Below are 27361 nucleotides of genomic sequence, written 5' to 3'. Positions count from 1 at the left end.
TGCCTGTCCACCGGGAGACTGATGTCCGTCGGAAGACCGTTGTCCGTCGGGAAGACCGTTGTCCGTCGGGAAGACCGTTGCCCGTATGACTGCTGTCCATCTGCAACAGGGCGGATGAAGGAGTTGTAGGCTGCAAACGGAGATTCAAAAAGGCGCCTCTTAGCACCCTTATAGGGAGATGAGAGGCCCTTACGACGAGGCGGACGGTGAGCCTTACGGCGAAGGAGGCCAACAGCAACAGCAGCAGAAGAATCCTCCGAAGAGGAGTCTCTATGAGTGTACTCTCTCGCGAACGAAAGAGAAACACTTCGTAGAAGATACTGGTCAGCCAGTGACCTAAAAAGGAGCAATCCTCCGAAGAGGGGCTCCTGCAGTTGCCCAGCCCCTTGAGCGAAACTGCAGGTGTGACCGCTCAGCACCAAGAGCATAGTCGCACGAAAAAAAGGCAAGAGAAGAACCCCCCAAAAGGGGAAAAACTCAAGCCTGGACAAGAAAAACTTCCCTGGGAAGGAAAGTTACCCACCCAAGGAGGTAAGCCTCCTGAGTCCTAAAATGAACTGGAGAGCTGTCAATCGTCACGGGAGTAGTTCCAGTAGAAGGAGACACGCCCCTGACAAAAATCCCAAGGGGGAGGCAGCAACAGCCGAATCCCCAGGCCTCCACAAGACAGCTCACACAGTAGCCATATTACAGAAATGAACTAGATTGGTAACTGTAAAAAAATAAAAACAAAAAACATTAGTACACATTCATTCCCCCGGGAAGGCTCCGAAGAGGAAACCCGAGGGAAAGGAAACAAGAATTACACAACAGGCACGTGCCCTCGCAACCACTTACACTCACGGAAGGAGAGCTGTAACCAAAACAGAATTATAACAATTATAATTATGAAACTATGTAATTATGTAATTTAAAAATGAATGAACACTAAAGAAAGAACAAAAACCCCGAAAGGAATCGTTCTACAAGCTGAAAAATTAACAACTACAATTAGATTCATAAACTAATTGAGACAAAACGTACGGCGTAGCAAACCCCCCCACACGGGAAGGAAGCTACAAGGGCGTAGTAACACGTAGTAAAAGGGTGAATGACCTCAAGAGAGAGAGAGAGAGAGAGAGAGAGAGAGAGAGAGAGAGAGAGAGAGAGAGAAAGACCAAAGTCAAACTCGATCGCAACCCATAAAATTACGCCGTGGTGGCCTAACTGCCGAGGACTCCACGGAGATATCGTACACTACACACAACTCTGAAAAGGAAACTTACTGATTTCTAAACTCAAATATCTATACAAACATGAAAACATGTTAACATATATATTGAGTAAAAGAAAAGTAAGCGATTAAGTAAAGACAAAACAAACAATGGCTGCCAAGCGAGGACCAAGACAGAGACGTCTGTCCCAGTACAAGCCAAAAGTGAAAGTGAGCACTCACCTGTGTGTGAGGGGGGGGGGGGGGTTAGCTAGCTACCACTCCCCTACCCCCCCCCCCCCCCCCCCGCTAACTAGCGCGGGGGTAATACACCCTCGTTAAATTCTAATGGCTCGCCATTTCCGCTGCGCTAAAACGTAAACCCAATGTAAATATGATATTTTAATTATAAAATAAATTTTTGAATATACTTACCCGGTGAATATATAGCTGCAACTCTGTTGCTCGACAGACAAACTGTACAGAAAAAACTCGCCAGCGATCGCTATACAGGTTGCGGGTGTGCCCAACAGCGCCATCTGTCGACCAGATACCCAGCTCTATGTAAACAAAGACTCAATTTTCTCCTCGTCCCACTGCATCTCTATTGGGGAGGAAGGGAGGGTCATTTAATTTATATATTCACCGGGTAAGTATATTCAAAAATTTATTTTATAATTAAAATATCATTTTTAAATATTGAACTTAGCCGGTGAATATATAGCTGATTCACACCCAGGATGGTGGGTAGAGACCAGTAATATATGTTTACATTTTTTGAGCTAAGAGTTTTTTATTTCATTTTAGGAGTTATCAAAATAACAAAAACAAAATAAATAGGTACCTGGTAAGGAAGTCGACTTGAACGATTACTCTGCCTTTTAAGTAAGTCTTCCTTACGGAGCCTCGCGATCCTCTTAGGATGCTGATCGACCCCTAGGAGCTGAAGTATCAAGGGTTGCAACCCATACAACAGGACCTCATCAAACCCCTAATCTAGGCGCTCTCAAGAAATGACTTTGACCACCCGCCAAATCAACCAGGATGCGAAAGGCTTCTTAGCCTTCCGGACAACCCATAAAAACAACATTAAAAACATTTCAAGAGAAAGATTAAAAGGGTATGGAATTAGGGAATTGTAGTGGTTGAGCCCTCACCCACTACTGCACTCGCTGCTACGAATGGTCCCAGTGTGTAGCAGTCCTCGTAAAGAGACTGGACATCCTTTAGATAAAAAGACGCGAACACTGACTTGCTTCTCCAATAGGTTGCGTCCATTATACTTCGCAGAGATCTATTTTGCTTAAAGGCCACGGAAGTTGCAACAGCTCTAACTTCGTGCGTCTTCACCTTAAGCAAAGCTTGGTCTTCCTCACTCAGATGTGAATGAGCTTCTCGTATTAACAGTCTGATAAAGTATGATAAAGCATTCTTTGACATAGGCAAAGATGGTTTCTTAACTGAACACCATAAAGCTTCAGATTGGCCTCGTAAAAGTTTAGTACGCTTTAAATAGAACTTAAGAGCTCTCACAGGGCATAAGACTCTTTCTAGTTCATTGCCTACAATCTCCGATAAGCTGGGAATATCGAAAGATTTAGGCCAAGGCCGAGAAGGCAGCTCATTTTTGGCTAGAAAACCAAGTTGTAGCGAACATGTGGCTTTTTCTGACGAAAATCCGATGTTCTTGCTGAAGGCATGAATCTCACTGACTCTTTTAGCTGAGGCTAAGCATACCAGGAAAAGTGTCTTTAGAGTGAGATCTTTCAGGGAGGCTGATTGTAGCGGCTCAAACCTGTCTGACATGAGGAATCTTAGTACCACGTCTAAATTCCAACCAGGTGTAACCAAACGACGCTCCTTAGTGGTCTCAAAAGACTTAAGGAGGTCTTGAAGATCTTTATTGTTGGAAAGATCTAAGCCTCTATGCCGGAAGACCGATGCCAACATGCTTCTGTAGCCCTTGATAGTGGGAGCTGAAAGGGATCGTCCTTTTCTCAGGTATAAGAGAAAATCAGCTATTTGAGCTACAGAGGTACTGGTCGAGGATACAGAGACTGACTTGCACCAGTCTCGGAAGACTTCCCACTTCGATTGGTAGACTCTAATGGTGGATGCTCTCCTTGCTCTAGCAATCGCACTGGCTGCCTCCTTCGAAAAGCCTCTAGCTCTCGAGAGTCTTTCGATAGTCTGAAGGCAGTCAGACGTAGAGCGAGGAGGCTTTGGTGTACCTTCTTTATGTGAGGCTGACGTAGAAGGTCCACCCTTAGAGGAAGACTTCTGGGAACGTCTACTAGCTATCGAAGTACCTCGGTGAACCATTCTCTCGCGGGCCAGAGGGGAGCAACTAGCGTCAACCTTGTCCCTTCGTGAGAGGCGAACTTCTGCAGTACCTTGTTGACAATCTTGAACGGTGGGAATGCGTAGAGATCTAGATGTGACCAATCTAGGAGAAAGGCATCTATATGTATTGCTGCTGGGTCTGGGACTGGGGAGCAATAGATTGGAAGCCTCTTGGTCAGCGAGGTTGCAAAGAGATCTATGGTTGGTTGGCCCCAAGTGGCCCAAAGTCTCTTGCACACATCCTTGTGGAGGGTCCATTCTGTTGGAATTACTTGCCCTTTCCGACTGAGACAATCTGCTATGACATTCAAGTTGCCTTGGATGAACCTCGTTACTAGAGAGATGTCTTGACCTTTTGACCAGATGAGCAGGTCCCTTGCGATCTCGTACAACGTCAGTGAGTGGGTCCCTCCTTGCTTGGAGATGTACGCCAAGGCCGTGGTGTTGTCTGAGTTCACTTCCACCACTTTGCCTCGAAGGAGAGACTTGAAGCTTTTCAAGGCCAGATATACTGCCAACAGCTCCTTGCAGTTGATATGCATGTTCCTCTGACTCGAGTTCCACAGTCCTGAGCATTCCCGACCGTCTAGTGTCGCGCCCCAGCCCACGTCCGATGCGTCCGAGAAGAGAACGTGGTTGGGAGTCTGAACAGCCAGGGGAAGACCCTCTCTTAAGTTGATATTGTCCTTCCACCAAGTCAGACAAGACTTCATCTTTTCGGAAATCGGGATCGAGACCGCTTCTAGCGTCTTGTCCTTTTTCCAGTGAAAAGCTAGATGGTATTGAAGTGGACGGAGGTGTAGTCTTCCTAATGACACAAATTGTTCCAGGGATGATAGCGTCCCTACCAGACTCATCCACAGCCTGACTGAGCAGCGTTCCTTCTTCAGCATGTTCTGGATGAATAACAGGGCTTGACTTATTCTGGGGGCCGACGGAAAAGCCCGAAAAGCTAGACTGTGAATCTCCATCCCTAAATACACAATAGTTTGGGATGGGACCAGTTGCGACTTTTCCAAATTGACTAGGAGTCCCAATTCCTTGGTCAGATCTAGAGTCCACTTGAGATCCTTCAGACAGCGACGACTGGAAGAGGCTCTGAGAAGCCAGTCGTCCAAATAAAGGGAGGCTCGGATGTCCGATAAATGGAGGAATTTGGCTACATTCCTCATCAGCCTCGTAAACACGAGAGGAGCTGTGCTTAGGCCAAAGCACAGGGCCCGAAACTGGTAGACCACATTTTCGAAAACGAATCTCAGAAAAGGTTGGGAGTCTGAGTGGATGGAGACGTGGAAGTAGGCGTCCCTTAGGTCTAGGGAGACCATCCAGTCTTCCCTTCTGACCGCTGCTAAGACTGACTTTGTGGTCTCCATGGAGAACTTCGTCTTTGTGACAAAGACATTCAGAGCACTGACGTCTAGCACCGGCCTCCACCCTCCTGTCTTCTTTGAAACCAGGAAGAGGCAGTTGTAGAATCCCGGTGATTGAAGGTCCGAGACTTTGACCACCGCTCCCTTCTCTAGCAAAAGAGACACTTCCAGTTTCAGGGCTTGTCTCTTTTCTTCCTCTCTGTACCTGGGAGAGAGATCGATGGGAGACGTTGCTAGAGGGGGTTTGCGTACAAAAGGGATCTTGTACCCCTCTCTGAGCAACTTGACAGATTGTGAATCTGCGCCTCTCTTCTCCCAGGCTTGCCAAAAGTTCTTGAGTCTGGCTCCCACTGCTGTCTGAAGTTGCGGGCAGTCAGACTCTGCCCTTAGAGGACTTGGATCCTTTCCTCTTCCCTCGCTTCCCTTCGGCACGAGCACCTCCTCTGCTGGAGGCTCTGCCACGAAAGGGCGGAATAAAGCGAGACGCTGGAGTGTCAATCCTCGGTCTAGCTGACAATGTAGGCAAAGGGGGAGCTTTGCGAGCTGAGGACGCAACTAGATCGTGAGTGTCCTTCTGCACTAACGAAGCAGCTATTTCCTTTATCAGGACTTCTGGAAATAGGCACTTGGAAAGGGGAGCAAAGAGAAGCTCAGATCTCTGGCACGGTGTAACTCCAGCAGAAAGGAACGAGCAGAGAGACTCTCGCTTTTTCAGGACTCCGGACACAAATGAGGCAGCAAGCTCATTGGACCCATCACGGACGGCCTTGTCCATGCAGGACATAATGAGCAAAGAAGTCTCTTTATCTGTCGAAGAGATTTTCCTGCTCAGGGCTCCTAGGCACCAGTCTAAGAAGTTAAAGACTTCAAAAGCCCTAAAGATTCCTTTCATAAGGTGGTCCAGGTCCGATGATGACCAACAAATCTTTGAGTGTCTCATGGCAAGGCGGCGGGGAGAGTCTACAAGACTTGAGAAGTCGCCCTGGGCAGAGGCAGGAACTCCCAAGCCGAGAACTTCTCCCGTGGCATACCAGACGCTCGATCTAGAAGAGAGTCTAGCAGGGGGAAAAGCAAATGCTGTCTTCCCTAAACTCTTCTTGGACTCTAACCAGTCTCCTATCACCCGCAAAGCTCTCTTGGACGAGCGCGCGAGGACGAGTCTAGTAAAGGCAGGTGCGGTAGAAGGCATGCCTAAAACAAACTCTGAAGGCGGAGAACGAGGAGCCACAGAAACAAACTGGTCAGGAAACAACTCTTTGAAAATAGCCAAAACTTTTCTAAAGTCCAAAGAGGGTTGAGTTGACTTAGGCTCGTCCAGTTCTGATTGTTGATCATCTTGATGTGCAGCAACATCATCATCAGAAAGTTCCTCATCCGAAAACTGATGAGGAAACGGCAACGGAGTGGGTAACGTCTGGTTCGCTGAGTCCGGTCGCACTGGTGCATGCGTGACGGAGCCGGACGCAACGTCATGGAACTGCTGCACAGTCTGTGAACTGTCAACAACCATGGTAGCGCGAGGGCGCACAGCGTCTACCCGAGACTGTCTAGACTGACTGGGTTGCGCAGTGGAAACCACACTGGGTTGCGGAGGTTGACGCACCACGTCAAAACAAGTCACCTCTGATGGCTGTTGAACGTCCAAAACGTCAACAACAACCTCCGTGCGTCGCTTAACGTCAACATGCGGCTGGCAGCCCACACTGGATCGCATCGGTGGAGGAACCCCCTCAACTGGTGTACGTGAGAAGGTTACCTCAGCGTCAACAGGACGCACAACCGATCGCTTGGAAGGTTGTAGGCTAGGTACTGCACTCGCTGCTGGTACGGCAGCAACCTTCTCCGCATGAAAGTCCTGCATCAAAGACGTAGGCTTGGACTGCATGTCTTGCAGCAAAGTCCATTTAGGGTCTACGGGAGCAGATGCGGCGACAGACGGTGTTAGTGTCTGAAGCGGTACCGCTTTGCCTCTCTTAGGCGGTGAGCAGTCATCAGATGACGGCAACGAGTCCGAACTGACCCAGTGGCTACAACCGGGACGTTGGACTTGTCCTGAAGGGACCGATTTACGTTTTAAAGGCCGTGAGACCTTGGTCCAAAGTTTCTTACGAGAAACACCTTCAGACGATGAGGTATAAATGGGCTCTCTCGTCTTAGGTAGGTAGGGGCGATCTTGGGAGATACGCCCGATACCATGGAGGGAACGTCTGTTCGCTGATTAAAGCCTCTCGAACCCATGCGTCGTACGACATTGCTTCTCCCCTGGACTTGGGAGCTTGCAAGAGGTCCCGGACTAGGAGGACGACAGGCACGAACAGACGAACCCTCAAGCGCAACACTGTTCACAACACTATCACTTGGCACTTTAGCACTTCCCACTGCACTTTGGCACTTAAGCTCCTTAACATCCGCCATGAGCTGATTGCGGTCACTTGCAAGGGACTCAACTCTCTCACCCAGAGCCTGGATGGCACGCATCATGTCAGCCATCGATGGTTCCTGAGTGCTAGGAGGGGGGTTAGGAACAACCACTACAGGGGAAGGAATAGGTTGTGGGGCATGAGGAGAGGAAACATCAATAGACCAAGAAGAACTTCTCCTAACTCTATCTCTCTCTAGCCTGCGTGTGTACTTTTCAAATTCGATAAAATCGAATTCCGAAAGGCCCACGCACTCCTCACACCGATCTTCCAATTGACAGGTTTTACCCCGACAATTGGAACAAACAGTGTGAAGGTCGATAGAAGCCTTCGGAAGACGCCTAGAACAGTCCCTAGCATTGCATTTCCTAAATTTGGGAACTTGTGAAGGGTCAGCCATTTTGAATTGGTCAAGGGAAAATTCCAAAAACGATCTAAGTCATCAACAATGAATCCGTTACAAAAAAGAGTTCAAGGATTTGTTTGAAGAAAAACCCTGCACAGCGAAAGCTCAAAACCAGAATATAGTACTTCACCAATAAGATGTGAAAAACTCCAGTTTAGCAACAGCGAGTAAAGTACGTCTTGTTGACACCTCGACAGAGAGAAAATTGAGTCTTTGTTTACATAGAGCTGGGTATCTGGTCGACAGATGGCGCTGTTGGGCACACCCGCAACCTGTATAGCGATCGCTGGCGAGTTTTTTCTGTACAGTTTGTCTGTCGAGCAACAGAGTTGCAGCTATATATTCACCGGCTAAGTTAAATATTTAAAAAGCGTGGTTTGTATTTCGGTTACAGAACAAATGTGTTTTGTGTTGTCAATGGTACCAGTAGATTGGGTTTGTGCATGTATTGTACCACTATATAAGGGTAAGGGAGATGTGCATGAGTGTTGTAATTCAAGAGGTATTAGTTTGTTAAGCGTAGTTGGAAAAGTGTATGATAGAGTAATGATTAATAGGATCAAGGATAAAACAGAGAATGCAATCTTAGAAATACAGGGTGGCTTTAGAAGAGGTAGGGGTTGTATGAATCAGATTTTTACAGTTAGGCAGATATGCGAGAAATATTTAGCAAAAGGTAAGGAGGTGTATGTTGCGTTTATGGATCTGAAGAAAGCGTATGATAGAGTTGATAGGGAAGCAATGTGGAATGTGATGAGGTTATATGGAGTTGGTGGAAGGTTGTTGCAAGCAGTGAAAAGTTTCTACAAAGGTAGTACAGTAAAGCATGTGTTAGGATAGGAAATGAAGTGAGTGATTGATTTCCGGTGAGAGAGGGGCTGAGACAGGGATGTGTGATGTGGCCGTGGTTATTTAACTTGTATGCTGATGGAGTGGTGAGAGAGGTGAATGCTCAAGTGCTGGGACGAGGATTGAAACTGGTAGACGAGAATAACCATGAATGGGAGGTAAATCAGTTGTTGTTTGTGGATGATACTGTACTGGTTGCAGACACAGAAGAGAAGCTTGGCTGATTAGTGACAGAATTTAGAAGGGTGTGTGAAAGAAAAAAGTTGAGAGTTAATGTGGGTAAGAGTAAGGTTATGAGATGTACGAGAAGGGAAGGTGGTGCGAGGTTGAATGTCATGTTGAATGGAGAGTTACTTGAGGAGGTGGATCAGTTTAAGTACTTGGGGTCTGTTGTTGCAGCAAATGGTGGAGTGGAAGGAGATGTACATCAGAGAGTGAATGAAGAATGCAAAGTGTTGGGGGCAGTTAAGGGAGTGGTAAACAATAGAGGGTTGGGCATGAATGTAAAGAGAGTTCTGTATGTGAAAGTGAGTGTACCAACTGTGATGTATGGATCGGATGTATGATGGGAGAAGTACAAGAGGAAGGCCAAGGTTTGGGTGGATGGATGGAGTGAAGGAAGCCCTGGGTGATAGGAGGATAGATGTGAGAGAGGCAAGAGAGCATGCTAGAAATAGGAATGAATGGTGAGCAATTGTGACGCAGTTCCGGTAGGCCCTGCTGCTTCCTCTGGTGCCTTGGATGACTGCGGAGGTAGCAGCAGTAGGGGATTCAGTGTTATGAAGCTTCATCTGTGGTGCATAACGGGGGAGGGTGGGCTGTGGCACCCTAGCAGTACCAGCCAAAGTCGGTTGAGTCCCTTGTCAGGCTGGGAGGAACGTAGAGAGGAGAGGTCCCCTTTTCTGTTTCATTTGTTTGATGTTGGCTACCCCCCAAAATTGGGGGAAGTGCCTTGGTATATGTATGTATGCTTACACTAGCACTGTAACTAACATTCATCACTTCCAAACTTAAGAAAAAAAAAGTTCATTTTATTACCAAATTTCTCGAACAGTTCTCGAAGGTCGTCTTCAGTGACAGAATACCAAAGGTTACGAACAAACAGCTTGCCAGTCTCAGCAGCTGGTTCTGTTTTCTTCAGCTTTTCTTCAGCCATCTGCCAGGGAGCGTTTTTCCCAGCCGATGATTCTTCCTCTTCAACTCGCTTTTCGTATTTCTTCACTTGAACTCTGGCACCATCTTGGGTATTCAAAAAGAAGTAAAAAATACAGAAACTGCATTGCAAAAGCTTACATAAATAATATCAATAAGCATATAGTAATGGCTACTTTATTATATAGTAATCCCTCAGCTATCGCGACTATTCCGTTCAAACACCCACCCATTCCCTGCAATAGGTGAAAAACTGCTTAGTAGAAATAAATCTACAGTGTCTCTTTTATTATTCTTACTATTTGTTATAATTTTTCATTACCCTTACATATTTAAGTCTTTACAAACATGACAAATTCTAAGATAATTTGTATTTTTCCTAACCATACAAACCTTAGCTATTTACACAGGGTTTACCTTTTAGCGCAGCTGAAATGGCGAGCCATTAGAATTTAACGAGGGTGTATTACCCCCGCGCTAGTTAGCGGGGGGGTAGGGGAGTGGTAGCTAGCTACCCCTCCCCTCCCTCACACACAGATGAATGCTCACTTTCTCTTAGAGGTAGGACTTGTCTTGGGGGACAGGGCTGGCGGGCAAATGTGTGTAAATAGCTAAGGTTTGTATGGTTAGGAAAAATACAAATTATCTTCAAATTTGTCATTTGTTCCGTAACCGAAATACAAACCACGCTATTTACACAGGGTGACTTACCCCTTAGGTAGGGTGGAAAGTCCCCAGCCATACTGGCTTTGGCTTTACCCGGGGACTCAGAATCCGAGTGAGTAGCACTCGATAAAAGGAGTCCCTGCACCTCACAAGTTCCTTGCTTCGCAAGGAACCATGTGGCCTACGTAAGCTTGTGTGTGAAGGAAGAAGTGTGACCCGTCCTAGGCAGTTGACCTGGAGTTCCAGAAGGAATTCTGGGTTAGGACGTTCCCAATACCACCTCGTCAGGGTATGGGGGACGCGACAGTATTGACTCAATACTCGGAACACAAGGAAGCATGGTTTACCTGCAGAGGTTCGAGGTCAGCTATGCAGAGACCAGGATGCTGCTTCCCCGTAGAGGGGATGATGAAGAAAGAAGTAAGGGCCAGACATACTTCTTTCGTTCATGCAGACTAAAACCTGATAACAATGCCCTCAACCTTCTGCTACCTGTCCAAAAAGGAGCCTGAGGTTAGACCAGCTGTTGTGTAGCCACCACAGAGCGATAGAAAACGTATCGAGACTCCTGTGGGTCACGCCCTGCAGGAAGCGGGCTGCGAAGGTCATTAGACGCTTCCAGACTCCAGCTTGTAGCACCTGCGTCACAGAGTAGTATTACTCGAAGGCGAGGGACGTTGCGATGTATCCAACATCGTGTTGTAGGGCGACGTGACGGGGGAGGGTCTGGAGACAGGTCGAGATGAATGTCCTTGAGTCCGGGCTGAAGAGGTATACTGGTGACTCTCCCCCAATGTCCTCCTTGTGCTCCCAAATCGGCTGCAGCTGTTCCCAGCGCTAACCTCTCGATTCCTTTACTGGCAAGAAAGAGAAGGTCTTGGGACATCAGATACAGAATGGAGACTCGAAATCTTGAATGAATCGGACCGAAGGACCGGGACCCCCAGATTCTGAGTCTAGCCAACAACTCAGGAGCGAGCCTGAATGTTGCCTTCCCCTCTTCCTTAGAAAGGGGGGAGTCGTAAGAGACCAAGAAGATTGCTTACACACTGGCCGTGGCCAGAGTGAGCAGGAGACCCAAGGCGGAATACAATCCGAGGCCTGTCGTAAAGGGTCTTGAGAAGATCTCTTAAAGGACTAAAAGTCCGAGCCATGCTCCAAGTTGGAGGTCTTCCTCCGACTAGGGCAGGGACGATCGTAGCTTCGCATGAGCGAGGATAGATCCAGCGGGCAGGAAAAAGTTATTCCTTTAAGCCTGAAGGTCAGGGAAAGGCTGAGCGACAGGCTTCATTGCCGAGAGCGGAAACGAGTTTCCTCCCGCCGAAAGGCAATAAGACCGTTATTGCTGGAGAAGAGGCCTCAAGGGAAGAGGTATATCTCCCACGGCACCAACCACCTTAGACTCTTCACTTTGCCTGGGAAACCCCTGTGGATGACTATCGCAGATGATGCGACCTCCGTACCGCGACTGTAGCGGGTTGTCTCTTCTTGAGGAGGAGGCGTAGTGTCTCCAGGCATGAAGCCGAAGCGACGCCCCGGTTCGGGAGAGATGTCACAGTGTGGTTGCTTGAGTAGTCTGCGCCGTGGGAGAAGCTCTCCCGGGAGTTCCGTCAGGGGAAGCAGAGGGTCCAGAAACCATTCTGCGCATAGTCCCAGTGGAGCTCTCCCATTGAAAGGTTGACAGACAACCTGTTCTTGTTGAGACCCATTGTCCACAGACAAAAGGGAGGGAAGACGCAGGCGTCGAAGTTGTCCCACCATCACCGGAATGCATCTTGCCAGAGTCTCGGGGTCTGAGACTGGGGGGAAGAATAGCGGAAGCTTGAGGTTCCAAGCTGTCGCGATCAGGTCCCCCAGACCAGTACTTGCTGGTTACCCAAGGTCAAAGACCCCAAGGTACACTCTCTCTACGAGGCTCTGCTCGGATAGTCTGAGAGAACATTCCCCTGCCTGGAATGAGAGAGCCGATGGTGGTATTGAGAGAATCTCAATCATCCCGGTATCTCTACTGCAAGATGTGAAGGTGTGAAAATGCGTCCCCTGCTGGTTAGAATACGCCAGAATCATGAAGTCGACGCGCACGGGGCGACTCGGCAGGAGCTGTAGGATCTGTAGAAGGGCCAGACTAAGGCCCCTAAGCCTGCCTGAATGATGGAGAGGTATCCTTCAGGTCTTGACCATAGGCCTGGACCGGAACATGCCCCCCCCCCCTTTCCTTTGACGATTCCGAGAACAGCATCAAGAATGTGGGGAAAGGACGAGAATATCCACTACCATCAAGAGGCTCCATAGGTCAACACCCATTGCAGGTCTAATAGTTCCGCTGGTCCCATAGGGGCCAGGAAGTCCGGTTAAACATTGCCTGAAGCCACCGGAACTTGGATCGCCCCACATGGAACTTATCCTGAGGCGACCGTTCGGACTATAGACGGGTCAATGAGGAAAGGAGAACTAGGAAACATTCCAAGGTAGGGCTGAAAGCTCTGCTTGACTGAGAACAGGTACTGCGACTCTCCTCAGTCTTGCCACAGTCAACCGAAAGGAAGGCTCGGAGGATGTGGTAACAGAATCTGGCGTCCCCAGGTGGTCACCCATCCAAGTACCGACGTTGCTTAACCTCGCTGGACGGACGAGAAGCGGGGTTTCCAACGTGGTAAGGCCGTTGACTCAATATCATGGCCAGATACTCCAGATGTTGAGGCAGAGGAAGAGAAGGCTCCAAGCAAAATACCATGAGCCCACACTCATGGTAAGCATCCGGAAGCTTGTCCCGGCGCTGAAGAAGGTCGAACCCGAGCCTACCGGAGTTGACCAGCCCTCCAAACAGCAGAGGCGGCGGAAGCCTGCACCTGAGCGGCCAAGAGGAAGGCAGGGAGAGTTCTCTGGGGAAATAAACCTGCTACGCCACGGCGGGATAGCCACACTGCATCATAAGCAGGAATACTTGCAGTCTAGGCTCAATTCGACGAGCACCCTGGAAGATGGATGGAATGGAAACTGAAAGTACCCGTCCTTCCGATCCAGGGTTTAAGGAGTCCTGTCGCCTCGTTACCAGTCTGATCGATTCTGCTGGTCTACGCTGGCCGAAGTTTGTTCGACAAACTTGATCAGGGCTGAGAGGTCGACTAAGGACATCCCCTCTCAGATCCTTTCTTACAAGAAAGGATCGACTGAGGAGGCCGGGGGTGAAGCCGTCGATGATCCTAAGGAAGACCTTCGCCTAAGGTATGGATCATTCTGCCCAACCGGGCAACTCTGCTGACGCTATGGCATAGAGATTCAGAGACACTGAATTCGCTGACAGAGACGGCAGGCGCGATATCCTTGGCTGATCACAGAGATTGTGCGGGAATGGGCATCGGGAAGCTGTCATTCGGATGAGTAACCTTAAGCATCCTCCCAGAGAAAAACCTGCAATCCTAGAGTTCGTGAACTCCTTTTTAGGACTATGCCCCCCCGGGGGAGTCTCCCGTGCCATCTGTTCCTGACAGGAGGAAACTGCAATTGGACACCTTGTCCCAGTTGTCGTAGCCGATAACTTAGGCCGACGTGATTGAAAGAAAAGGGCGCTGGAGCCCTGCAGAGTCTGGAAGAAAGCGCCTTGGAGGAGTGAAAACAGAAGTCGATTTCCTCCGCACAGCCGCTGTCTAAGTCTCTGTCCTTGGGCACAAACAAACTCTTCTCAAGGATGGAAGGGTGTCTGAGGTCGTTGACCTCCACAGATGAGACACCCGAAGGAAGCCCTCAGTCAGCGCGTCCAGATGGTACAACATCGAGCTTGTCCGCAAGTTAGATACTTAACGACGAAAGGCCAAGGTGCCTGAGCTCGAGAGGAGGAAAGTACCCATGCTCTTCCTGTAGCTTCCTTGAACCAAACCTCGGGCCGTAACCGAGGAGGGAAAGAACCTGGTAAGCTCCCAGAGGAAGGGGTAAGCAGTCACCCCTTGTCCGATGGAGAAATCTCGAACGGAAAGCCCCCCGCCAAAAATCCTTCCAGGGAATGACGGGGAAGGGCTAACCAGGTTCAGGAAAGAGGAGTGTTGCTCAGATCTCCCTTAAGTTTCTCCTATTCTTGCAAGTGCCATGCTCTGCGTTTACGGGGTGAGGCCGTTTCTGGAAATACGCTCCAGAAGAACTCGCCAGGCTGGCCATGCTGCGAAAACCCCATTGGGAATCGAGGTCGCAATCGCCCTGGAGCTCGCGCGACGGTAATTCAAAGATTTTCGCGTGGGCGAACGTGGAAGCGCCCATGCGCGGTAACGCAAACGAAGGTGAGCGAAGGAGCGCAGAAGGAGGGCGAGCGTGGTAGGAAGGGCGAGAGCTGGTGGTCGGCGAGCGATAACCCATAGACGAGCAATGGATACTGCAAGAAATAAGCCAACGTTTGTGCGAAGAAACACTGTAGGTTCGCGCGACGGAACACCATCCGTCCACGTGATGGAAAACCGAACGGTCGCGCGGGCGAACGGTCGCGCGGGCGCGCAGGCGAGCGGGCGCGCTAGCGCGCAGGCAAGCGGTCGTGAGGGTGGGCAGATGGATGAGCGCGAGTCCGAGGCGGCGAACGCAAGCGTTAGCGCGATGGCGAGGAAACGCGCTGACGCGTGGGCGAGGAAGACCGCTGGCGATATGGATCAACAAGCGATCGGTGGTGAGCTGGTGAGCGCTAACGCGCAGGTTGGCGATGGCGCGTTGTGTTATGCCGACGCGATGGTCGAGCAGCATGCGCAGGTGAGCGATCGTGCGTTGGCGAGCAATATGCGAAGGTGAGCGATCGCGAGCAGCATGTGCAGGAGGGTGATCGCGCGATGGTGATCAGCATGTGCAGAGCGAGCAGCCTCTGCAGGTGGGCGATCGCGCGATGGCTATCAGCATGCGCAGAGTTGCGCGATGGTGATCAGCATCCGCAGGTGTGCGGTCGCGCGATGGCGATCAGCATCCGCAGTTGAGGGTCGCGCGATGGCGATCAGCATCCGCAGTTGAGGGTCGCGCGATGGCGATCAGCATCCGCAGTTGAGGGCCGCGCGATGGCGATCAGCATCCGCAGTTGAGGGTCGCGCGATGGCGATCAGCATCCGCAGTTGAGGGCCGCACGATGGCGATCAGCATCCGCAGTTGAGGGTCGCGCGATGGCGATCAGCATCCACAGTTGAGTGCCGCGCGATGGCAATCAGCATCCGCAGCTGAGGGTCGCGCGATGGCGATCAGCATGCGCAGGTGAGCTAGTAGCTGGCGAACCATGTTCCTTCAGAAGAGTTGGAGAACGTTGGCGTGCCGGCTGTAACACACGCGGGCGATCCGGAGATCGCCGAGAGACAGGTGATCGCTGGCGAGCTGATGATCGCTGGCGAGCTGATGATCGCTGACGAGCTGATGATCGCTGACGAGCAGAAGGCTACGCGTGGAAGCCTGCGTATAGAAGAAGAGTCCTTGACCCCGACCTGAACCGAAGTTCTAGATCGCGAGGGCGAACGTGGGCGCACAGGGCGCGTAACAGGAACCAACAGGAACATCAGGGATGATCATCATGAAAGCGCTGACGAACAGGAGAGCGCTGATGAGCAGAAGAGCGCCTGTGCGTTAACACTGAGCAGGAGCAGGAGAGAACACAGCAGAAGGGCGCGCAAGGATCGTTGTCCGCCGGGAGACTGATGTCCGTCGGAAGACCGCTGTCCGTCGGGAAGACCGTTGTCCGTCGGGAAGACCATTGCCCGTCGGAAGACGAGATCAGACTGCTGTCCATTTGCACCAAGGCGGAAGATCGAGAAAAAGGAGTTGTAGGCTGCAAACGGAGATTCAAAAAGGCGCCTCAAGCACCCTTATAGGGAGATGAGAGGCCCTTACGACGAGGCGCACGGTGGGCCTTACGGCGAGGGAGGCCAACAGCAACAGCAACAGAAGAAACCTCCGAAGAGGAGTCTCTATGAGTGTACTCTCTCGCGAACGAAAGAGAAACACTTCGTAGAAGAGACTGGTCAGCAGTAACCTAAAAGGAGCAATCCTCCGAAGAGGAGCTCCTGCAGTTGCCCAGCCCCTTGAGCGAAACTGCAGGTGTGACCGCTCAGCACCAAGAGCATAGTCGCACGAAAAAAAGGCAAGAGGAGAACCCTCCATAAGGGGAAAAACTCAAGCCTGGACAGGAAAAAACTTCCCTCGGAAGGAAAGTTACCCGCCCAAGGAGGCAAGCCTCCTGAGAGTTCTAAAATGAACTGGAGAGCTGTCCGTCGTCACGGGAGTACTTCCAGTAGAAGGAGACATGCCCCTGACGAAAATACAAGGGGGGAGGCAGCAACAGCCGAATCCCAGGACTCAACAAGACAGCTCACACCGTTGCCATATTACAGAAACAAACTAGATCGGTAACTGTAAAAAAAATAAAACAAAAGGGATTTTGACGTAGGAAAAATCTATTTCTGGGCGAAGGACCTGTGCCGCCCAGTGAATAAGCTCCATTTAGCACTTATTCTTAGGTAATTTACTGCTAAATATACCAGAGAAAAAATGTAAAGGAGTGCTAGGTTAACTAGCTCGCTCACCTATTGGTGTCGGTATAAAATTGGGCGTATATTCCAGAGGTCCCGCACTATTTAGATTAATCCACGACAGAGAACCCCAATAGAGGAGAGCCGTTCAACCTCACTCGGTACTACTACAATGCATCCGCTCAGAACCCAACTCCTTAGCACCCAAAGTTTGGGGACTCCAAGGGAGAGGAGCTGGGAGGGTTCACTGGGCGGCACAGGTCCTTCGCCCAGAAATAGATTTTTCCTACGTCAAAATCCCTTTTCTGGGCTCGAACCTGTGCCGCCCAGTGAATCTATACAAGAGAACACATTGCAAAATAAAGGAAAAAACATAAGCGTAAGAGAAAAACAGGATGCTTTAATCAGAGATGAGTACCAAAAAACAATTATAAGGGTATCTTAAATATGAACATAAATCCAATAAGGTAGGTATAATAATGCCGTGAGTGATAATATATACAGATACTCAGGAGCATAAAATTTACAAATATAATAACAGTATTCAGGTGCGCGACCAACGAATACAATAGGGTATAAATGAGGCAGGTAAGAGGGAGAGATAAAGAGTCAAGGCATTAACCTGTGAGTTACTCGTGAGTAACTACGCTCCCTGCGGCTACTGTAGAAAATTTTAGGGCTTCCAAATGTTTAAGGTAGTGTTTCTTGAACACTGACGGTGATTTCCACCCTGTATACCTGTAAAGGTCTGTAAAATTCATGTGGTGAAAGAAGTTCACCGAGGTGGCAACCGCCCTGATATCATGTGCAAGAGGAAAAGAGTCAGGGTTAGCTTGTTTAATAAAATACAAAATTTGTTGCCTGATCCCTTTAATAGTAATGGTACCGCCTTGTTCTCTAACGAATAGAGGCCCCGAGGAGTTAGAGGAGGTCCGGGATAGATAAGACCTAAGGGTAGTGACAGGGCACAGCGACGGATCTTGCGTGAGGGGAACAATTTTCCAGGAGGTCCATCTGTTTTGAGGGTCTTCATTCTTAGCCAAAAAGAATTGGTTAGGAGAAAGAAGGACCTCTCCTGAAGGCAGAAAGTCAATATGACCCGGGTCTCTCGACAAGGCTGCCAATTCAGAAATTCTTGCCCCGGAAGCCAAGCTCACTAGGAAAAGTGTTTTCCTGAGAAGGGGCATGTAACCACAAGAACTGTTAATGGTATCAGAAGCCAATTTGAGTACGTCATTAAGGAACCAGGTCACCGGGGTAGGACGAGTAACCGGTTTCAGTCTGGCACAAGCTTTCGGAATTGAAGCTAACAAAGAGTCGGTTAAGTCTATGTTAAAACCCACTAGGAAGATCTTTTTCAGAGCCGATTTAATAGTGGTGATAGTATTGGCTGCCAGACCTGATTCTAATAAAGATCTAAAGAAAGTGACTGTAAGGTTCAAGTTCATACAGTTCACGTCTGAGTCTATTAAAAATTTTGCCAACTTTTTAACTGCAGAGTCATACTGACGGATGGTGGAATCCCGTTTATCCGATTCTAGGAACAAGGTGTTTTGAGGATCAATATTGGCACCATGCATAGCCGCAAACTTCATAAAGTCCATAAAGTTAGGGCGCTCTGAATGTTTGAGAAAGCGTACACAATGTGTGTTTGTACTATCTGAGACAGAACCGGATTGGGTATCGGGCGAAGGTATAATCTCAACTCCCGCAGGAGAGGATACCAGTTGCTCTTGGGCCAGTTGGGTGCGACCAAGGCTACTTGTCCCTTGAAGGATCTCAGTTTGTCTAGAACTTTCAGCAAAAGATTCACCGGGGGAAAGAGATAAATCTTTTCCCAGTTGTCCCAATTCTGTGACATGGCGTCTGTGGCGTAAGCCTGAGGGTCTAGATTGGGAGCCACATATACTCTCAATTTGTGGTTGGATTCCGTGGCGAAGAGGTCCACTTGGAGACCGGGAACCTGAGAGAGAATCCACCGAAATGACTTTAGATCGAGTGACCATTCCGATTCTAGAGGGGAGGTCCGGGACAGGGCGTCTGCCACTACATTCCGGACTCCCGCCAGGTGGACAGCTGAAAGATGCCAACGGTTCGAGGCTGCTAGGGAGAATATGGCTACTAGAACATGGTTCAGAGGCCCTGACTTTGACCCGCCTCTGTTGAGGCAGCGGACCACCACTTCGCTGTCGAGGACCAGACGAAGGTGTTGTTTCTTGGGAAGAGCGAGACGTTTCAGGGTTAGAAGAACTGCCATGGCCTCTAGCACATTGATGTGAAAATGGCGGAACAAGGGAGTCCAAAGACCTTGAACTTTCTTGAGCTGAGAATAGCCGCCCCAACCTGATAGGGATGCGTCTGTGTGAATGATTAATTCCGGAGGCGGAAATCGAAGGGGAACTGACTTTGACAGACTGTTTGCTCTTGTCCAAGGAAGAAGTCTTTCCCGTAGAATGGGAGGAAGGCGGACTTTCCTGTCCCGGAGCTTCCGGTTTGCCCTCGAACGCCAGACACGATTGATATCTTTCAATTTTGCCTTCAGAAGAAGATCCGTCACTGAGGCAAACTGAAGGGACCCCAGAATCTTCTCTTGGAGTCGTCTGGAACTTGCTTGTCTTTGAGAAAGCGTTTGGTGTTCCTTGCAATCTCTAACCTCTTGGGTCTGGGAAGACACAGAGTATGAGATATAAGATCCCATTGCAGGCCGAGCCATTGGAACTTCGATTTTGGAAGAAGACGGGACTTCTTGAAGTTGATCTGGAAGCCTAGAGATTGAAGATAATGGATGACTTTGTGAGTGGCTTTTAGGCAATTTTGGGAGGTGTCTGACCAAATGAGCCAGTCGTCCAGATAGGCTACTACTTGAATCCCTTGATTCCTGAATTCCTGAACAGCGACTTCTGCTAGCTTTGTGAAGATCCTTGGGGCAATGTTGAGCCCGAAAGGCATCACCTTGAAGGAGTAACTTTTGTCCCCTAAGCGAAAGCCTAGGTACGGACGGAAGTGTCTCGCTATCGGGACGTGATAGTAGGCGTCTGTAAGATCGATAGAGGTGGTGACGGCCCCACGGGGAAGTAAGGTCCGCACCTGCGAGACGGTAAGCATTCGAAACTTGTCGCATTGAATGGACAAGTTGAGAAGGGATAGATCTAGAATCACTCTTCTCTTGTCTGAATCCTTCTTCGGGACACTGAACAGCCGACCTTGAAACTTCAGATGTTTCGTTTCTTGTATGGCGTTCTTTTGTAAAAGATCCTGGACAAATTCGACCAGGTCCGGAGTGGAATGTTGACGAAATTTGTTCGGAGGAGGAGGTCCTTGAATCCAACTCCACCCTAGTCCCTTGGAGATGATACTGAACGCCCAGGGACTGAACCTCCATTTGTTGCGGAAGGCATAGAGCCTCCCCCCTACCTGCTGTACCTCAGTATTGGTTTGAGGAGTTGCCTCCACGTCCGCCTCGGAAGTTCTTTCCTCTGCGAAAGGCTCTTCCCCTGCCTTTGTTCTGGTTAGAGCCACGGTGGTAGCCTCTACCTCTACCATAACTCTGGGAAGAGCTATGAGCCTCGTAGGACTGGTTAAAGGCAGGGGAAGTGGCGGAGGCACCAGAAAGCTGGCTCTTAGGTAGCAGAACGGTGACATAGTCATCCGAAGGAGCCCGAGAGGTGGAAGGCTGTGCAGGGGCAACAGAAGATGGAGGAAGAGGCAGCCGGAAGTTGGATGAAGCACTCTGTTGTTGCCTGAACTGGGTGGAGGTATATGGTCTAAGCTTCTTCCTACCCCGGGCTTGATAATTTGCGGGGTCATACTTGCGTTTAGGGGTCAAACCCCAACGGGCTTTAAGGCTCTGATTAACCCTAGTGGCCTCCGCCAAGACTTCCTCTACGAGATCCTCGGGGAAGAGATTTGAACCCCAACAGGAGGACCGGATGAGTTTATTAGGTTCATGCCTAATCGTCGCCTCAGCTAGAACATGCTTGCGACATCTGCGTTTAGCAGTAGCGAAGTCATACAAGTCATAATACAAAGACTGTAACGTAGCCTTGTTGAGAGACTTAAAAATACTCTCCGTATCGTAAGTCAAGGCTATCGACTCCGTGGATGTGGCCAGGTTTAGAGTACGGCCCACACGTAGGCGGGAATCATATTCCTGTTTAATGAGGGATTCCGGGAGACGGGGAAGCTTCTCACTAAACAAGACTGAGGCACAGTCTGCTGCAAGCTTGCCGGAGGTAAAGGTGGTATGGACGTTGTCCCAACACTCAATACCTGAGGGAAGAAGGAGGGAGATTGGATCCACCTCTCGGATGGGAGGCAAGGGCTTCTCCTCCAGAGCATATTGAAAGGCAAGCTCTGCCACCTTATTGACGCATGGAGTCAAGGTGGTCTTGTCCATTAAGAACATCGTAAAGGAGCTTTTATAAGGCGTCAGCATGGTGTTAGTGCAGCCGATGTCATTAAAAAATCTGGCCCAAACAGATTGGGCTTGCTCCTTCGGGAAGATGACCGTCTCTTTGGGGACCTTGTCTAATCGGACTAAAGCTTCCTCGGTAAGTCTGGCTTACCATGAAATGGAAATGCCAGACCCGGAGGAAAGAATTCAAAGTCCTCTAGAGGACGAGTGCCAAGGCCCTCCAGAGTCAACATTCCGTCTGAGAACGGGGAATGAAGAGCCATCCGCCAGGGGTTGTCCTTGGCAAACGGCGGGAGCTTAGAGGCATCCGGTATGAGAGAGCTTTGGACTCTCTCCGGAGCTCCTTGCTCTAAAGCCCCAATTCTCTGACCGAAGTTAGAGAACATCGTGTCCATCCTCGACTGCATCTCCGAAACCAACTTTGCCTGCATCTCCGACACGATGCGAAGCATAGCTGATTCGGAAAGGCCCGGGCTAGCAGCAGGAGGGGCGGAAGGAACTCCCGGGTCGTGAGACTTAGAGGAGGAACCAGAGGTCTTTGAAGACGGGTTCGTACCATGTTTAGAGCTATGAGAAGTCTTGTGAGGCTTGCGAGCTTTGGGTAAGGTCCTTGAAGTAGACTTATCCTTAGGGGGAACCGGGTATGAACGTTGAGACGAATCACGGTCCCCAGAAAATCCAAGAAAGGAAGAGCGATCAGAAGAAGAAGAAAGAGCGGGGCTGAGGATAGGAATCTCAGCGCCGGACACACCTGCCTCACTTACCACCCTACCTGTATCCGGCTCGTCTAGCAACATTGGTTCGACGTCCAGGTTCATGGAGGCAACATTGTCCTCCAGACCTCCGGGGGCGTCCGATGGATCTTGCTCTGGGTCGATGAGACCCGTTATAGTGGCATCAATGTGGGCAATGATGGGAGCTGCCACATGCCTAGCCACAGCAGCTGAAGACTTGGCGTTGGGGTAAATCATGGTGCAAAAGTCCTCAGATAGGACGTACGGCCGCTTAGACTTTACATTCCGGGCAAACCCACCAACCCACACCTTCAGTGTGGCACGAGACGCAGACTTTTGCTCCGGGGATGCCTGAAATAATAGTGGGAATTATAAAAGGGAGACTCCCAATGGTCCTTCAAGACCATAGATATCTTACTAATAGTAAATAAAATAAGAAGGCAATATAGCCAACGGGACTCACCGAGTCAGATCCAAGGGTAGTGATGAGGTCGAAGCAAATCACACAGTTATCCGGGTGCCATACCACGTCTTCCAGTTGAACCCCACAAGGGGCGTGAGATCGGCAGACGGAGTGGCCACAAGGCTGGTGCAGAACAGCTGCACAGGCCGGCGTCAGACAATGCACCATCTGTAAAAAGAATAGTATATGAGAAACTGTAATTCTCTTAAGTAGGGGCGGGTCTGGAGGACCCGGGCCTAACATAGGTCTAACACAAGATTAGAGCTTAACTGTACTATTCTTTAAGTGGCCTAACATAGGTCTAACACAAGAATAGAGCTTAACTGTACTATTCTTTTAAGTAGGGGCCTAACATACAGTAGGGTCCCGAATTATGCGAGAATTTGGTCGATTAATGACCTCGTGTAAATGGAAAATCGCGAATTTCGAAACACACAACTAACAGAAATAATTCCATTGCGGCCATGGCAACCAGCAATTTGCCTATTCAAATGTGTTTACTACCCATTTCCAATACTTTCTTTGTACTATACTGTATTTCTTTATAATATCAAATTGTTTTTGTAAGTAAATAAAACATTTAATATACTTTAAAGTTCTAATAACTTGAAAAATGGTTAAAATTACAACCAGGATAGGTGTAAACACCATATATTTCCCGTTATAACACAACCCAAAATACAGACAAATTTTAATGTTTGTCATATCTATTGTATAATACAACTGGTGAATAGCAAAACCATCACTCTATAGACTAGCTTGTTGTATGATTGAAAATCCAGAATTATCAAAATAAAGGCGATTTTATATCATGCGTTTCCTAAACACGCTAAAAAGCACAATAGAAAACGACAACCAATGTTTTGTTTACGTTTATCTCTGATCACAACGAAGAAACAGACGCATTTATACATCTGCGTTTTTGAATTGACAGCAATTTTAGCAAGTATAGATTATATGTTGAATTTGTTATTACCAATGTTCTAATTATTTTTTATTAGAACTTTCAAATAAATGAAATGAATGCCATTTATGAAATGTTTTTCTTTATGATGCCGCCTGAAACAGAAACCTTCCATTTGTTTACGCTCCATCTTCGATCATAATAAACAAACGAATGCATTAAACACACATGATCTAAGTCATAACTAATGATATTACAAACATTTAGGAAACATTATGTTATTACAAATATTTTACTTACCGTATCCATATAAATTCCTAAATTCGTAGCAAAGCTGGAAATTTTTTTTTCCTTATGCGTTTAATCCACAATAGCAAACTGCCGCTAATGACAGAGTGATAACTTACGATAATTCTAAACTGTTACGAAAGATAATTGTCCTTTCCATATCCAAAATACTTTTCCTAACTTCAGTTATAAGTCAACTTGTACCCACCTCAATTATGGATCCATATGCAAAAAAAGTAAAAGAAGAAAGTACTAGGCCTATTTTTAAAGTCACCGAACAATTATAGGTTACCGCTATAACGTTCGATGAGAGAGAGAGAGAGAGAGAGAGAGAGAGAGAGAGAGAGAGAGAGAGAGAGAGAGAGAGAGAGAGAGAGATGGTTTTAAAGTACTAAACAATAAATATGATAGGTTATAACACATTGGTGTTTATGTAATATTAACTGTATAGATGGTTTGAATAAGTTAAGAAATGGTGTAAACAATTCTTTGTTATTGTATTCGCGTGGAAGCTAGACATCAGCTGATGTGATCACAGCCAAAAGTAAAACAAAAATAAGTTAGCAATACTCGATTTTTAAAACACACCCGAATTTAACAACATAAGTACATGTTTTATTATAGCGCAATTGACATTTAAAGAGTAAAATTTTTTTGGAATAGAATGGTGTTTCCTAAAAAATAGTGGTTTGCGGACGAAATCGGTTACCGTATTTTAAGCTATGATTGAAATGGATGTATACATGGTATAATTTTTTCGTTTTGTATTTAATTGACACTTCAAGAAAACCGATGTTGGTTTCTTCATCTATTTGTACGTATTGTATAACGAGAGAGAGAGAGAGAGAGAGAGAGAGAGAGAGAGAGAGAGAGAGAGAGAGAGAGAGAGAGAGAGAGAGAGAGAATTATGACGCAGAAGGTTACAGACCTAGAACAGGGGAGGATGAAGGGGGGGGGGAGTGATGAGATAGGCTGGGTGGACTCGCAGGGGAGACGGTAGGAGACGGGGGAAGGGGGGATTTGGTTGCCAGTGGCTAAAAATAGATTCTGAAAGACGGTAAAGGGAAAAACGAATCCCATCGAATAAACAGAATAAGGAAAGGGAATAAGATCCAGAGGAATAATAGATATAATGGAATGAAAATGACTAGATGGTGTTAGTTGTGATAAGAATAATTTAGATATTTGAAATAAGAGTGTCTGAGGAGGTATAGAAGGAATTCGTGATAAATATAGAGGAATATCAAAGGATACAGTTAGTTTGCATTAAAGGGTTTGTTATCGTTTATCGGCAGTGAATAGCCTAAACTTCGGTAACGAGTCGTCAATATTTTGTCATATTTTAAACAGTATACATTTGATTTGCAAACATTGGTTTTGTAGAGTAGACGGTAAAATAAAATCTAGAGAGAGAGAGAGAGAGAGAGAGAGAGAGAGAGAGAGAGAGAGAGAGAGAGAGAGAGAGAGGGGGGGGGATTTCTGCCATCAAATCTCTCTCTCTCTCTCTCTCTCTCTCTCTCCAGATTTTATTTTACCGTCTACTCTACAAAACCAATGTTTGCAAATCAAATGTATACTGTGTCTCTCTCTCTCTCTCTCTCTCTAGATTTTATTTTACCGTCTACTCTACAAAACCAATGTTTGCAAATCAAATGTATACTGTTTAAAATATGACAAAATATTGACGACTCGTTACCGAAGTTTAGGCTATTCACTGCCGATAAACGAACCCAGTCTACTCGTGAAAACCTTGAACGCCCAGAGGGAAAAATAAGGCTTTTAAATATACTGTACTAAACAAAAATAATGCTTTAATATACCATCATTAACACTACCATTACAATTATCGTAAGGTTGGAGAAAGATAAAGATTGCCGAGAACGTAACCACATTTCTGTTTACATTTTGTCAGCTGGACTCGCACAGTTAACAGTTGATTTCATTGTTGATGTGGAATTTTATCCTTAAATAGGCTATTCATTATGAAATTATGTTAATGAAATGTAATGTTGATATTGTTTTGTAACATTTATTATAAATCACCGTATTTAGGGCTACCAATATACTTAAAAAGACAATAGATTTGATACATTTTGTAGTGCTTGACTCGCGAACTTTGAACAGCCTCGTAGATACAGGAAATTTAATTTTTTAAAACTATCGATCGCGTAATTGAGGAATCGTGTAATTGGAACACGTGTAATTCGGGACCCTACTGTAGGTCTAACACAAGATTAGAGCTTAACTGTACTAGTCTTTAAGTAGGGGCGGGTCCGGAGGACCCGGGCCTAACATAGGTCTAACACAAGATTAGAGCTTAACTGTACTATCTTTTTTTTTTTTTTTTTTTTTTTTTTTAAATAGGGGAGGGTCCGGAGGACCCGGGCCTAACATAGGTCTAACGCAAGGTTAGAGCTTAACTGTAATAGTCTTACATAGGGGCGGGACTCCGGGCCTAAACATAAGTCTAACTTGAAACTAAAGTATAGCCATCCATTCCGGTCAAGCCGGGAGCATAAAAAAGGATGCAATAACAAGGAATTAAGACACATAGTGTCTGATTTCCCGGGGTGGGGTAGACCCCGGGCCGGGAAATAAAGGTATATTCAATACCAATTCCTTTAGGGACTCCGGGGTAGTGATCTGTCATATATAATCATCATAGGAAATGTTATGAAATAATAGGGGGGCGGAACTGTAACTAAGAACTGCCAATCGAACCCGGAGGGTTTCGTATAACATAAGCCAGAATGAAAAGTGAATATAAAATAGGGTACACCGGGATCCAACTCTGTAGACCGGTGGCCAACCAGACTAGACAGAGACTAAACCGCCGGGCCACCCGGAGGACAAAGTCCATAAACACTTAACTACCCCCTCTAAAAGGAGGGAAGGCAACGGTCCCTTAGTGGAGGGGGGAGAAGCCTAGCCTCCCACCTAGCTAGAGGGGGAGCGTGGGGGAGGATCACGTGATACGAGGCAGCAGGGCTACCAACTGACGATCCCCAACCAGACAGATCAAACGGAGTAATGGCACAAATATTCATTATAATAATAATAATAGCGTTAAATATGAATAAACACATAGAAAATTTTTGGGCAAGGCATGCAACATAAATAATTAAATCACAAAAGACACACCTGATGGCTAAAATAACATTGCCGCCTTAGCACGGTCGGCAGCCATAGCGATACGTAAATGATATCGGCCCAAAAATTGAACCACGAGGATTCTAAACGCTAAATAATGAATATTCACAATAACAAATAATATTTGATAATAAAAATAATACACATAGTAACACCGCAAGTGAAAATTAAAAGCTCTCAAAAACAGGAGTACCAACTGTAGTGAAATCAAGCAAGATCGGTATGAACGAAGAGAATAACTCCTATAATATAAATATTAAACGATCTAGGTTGCTCAAAACACAGTAAAATCCAGCTTGGTACTTAACTTAGACGGTGTCTCCTGGGAAACCGACGAAGAAGCCATAATTCACTAGAAAATATCCAAAATTGAGAGCACCAGAAAAATGCGGGTTACTTTGATCGTTGTGCTAAAAGGAGTTGAGTTCTGAGCGGATGCATTGTAGTAGTACCGAGTGAGGTTGAACGGCTCTCCTCTATTGGGGTTCTCTGTCGTGGATTAATCTAAATAGTGCGGGACCTCTGGAATAT

At 47.5% G+C, this 27361-nt stretch overlaps 1 protein-coding gene across 1 annotated transcript in view; it reads right to left on the bottom strand.

Annotated features, from left to right (window-relative positions):
- The window catches only part of LOC137622343 (probable RNA-binding protein 19), a 119217-nt gene that overhangs the window by 71103 nt on the left and 20753 nt on the right, over nt 1–27361 (bottom strand). Inside the window, 1 exon segment of the mRNA XM_068352926.1 lies at nt 9619–9819. Coding sequence (XP_068209027.1) covers nt 9619–9819 — 201 coding nt within the window.

The sequence above is a fragment of the Palaemon carinicauda genome, chromosome 29 (assembly GCF_036898095.1).
Source record: "Palaemon carinicauda isolate YSFRI2023 chromosome 29, ASM3689809v2, whole genome shotgun sequence".
Classification (NCBI taxonomy): domain Eukaryota; kingdom Metazoa; phylum Arthropoda; class Malacostraca; order Decapoda; family Palaemonidae; genus Palaemon; species Palaemon carinicauda.
The sequence above is the reverse complement of the archived record's forward strand: the minus strand, read 5'-3'. Positions and strand labels throughout refer to the sequence as shown.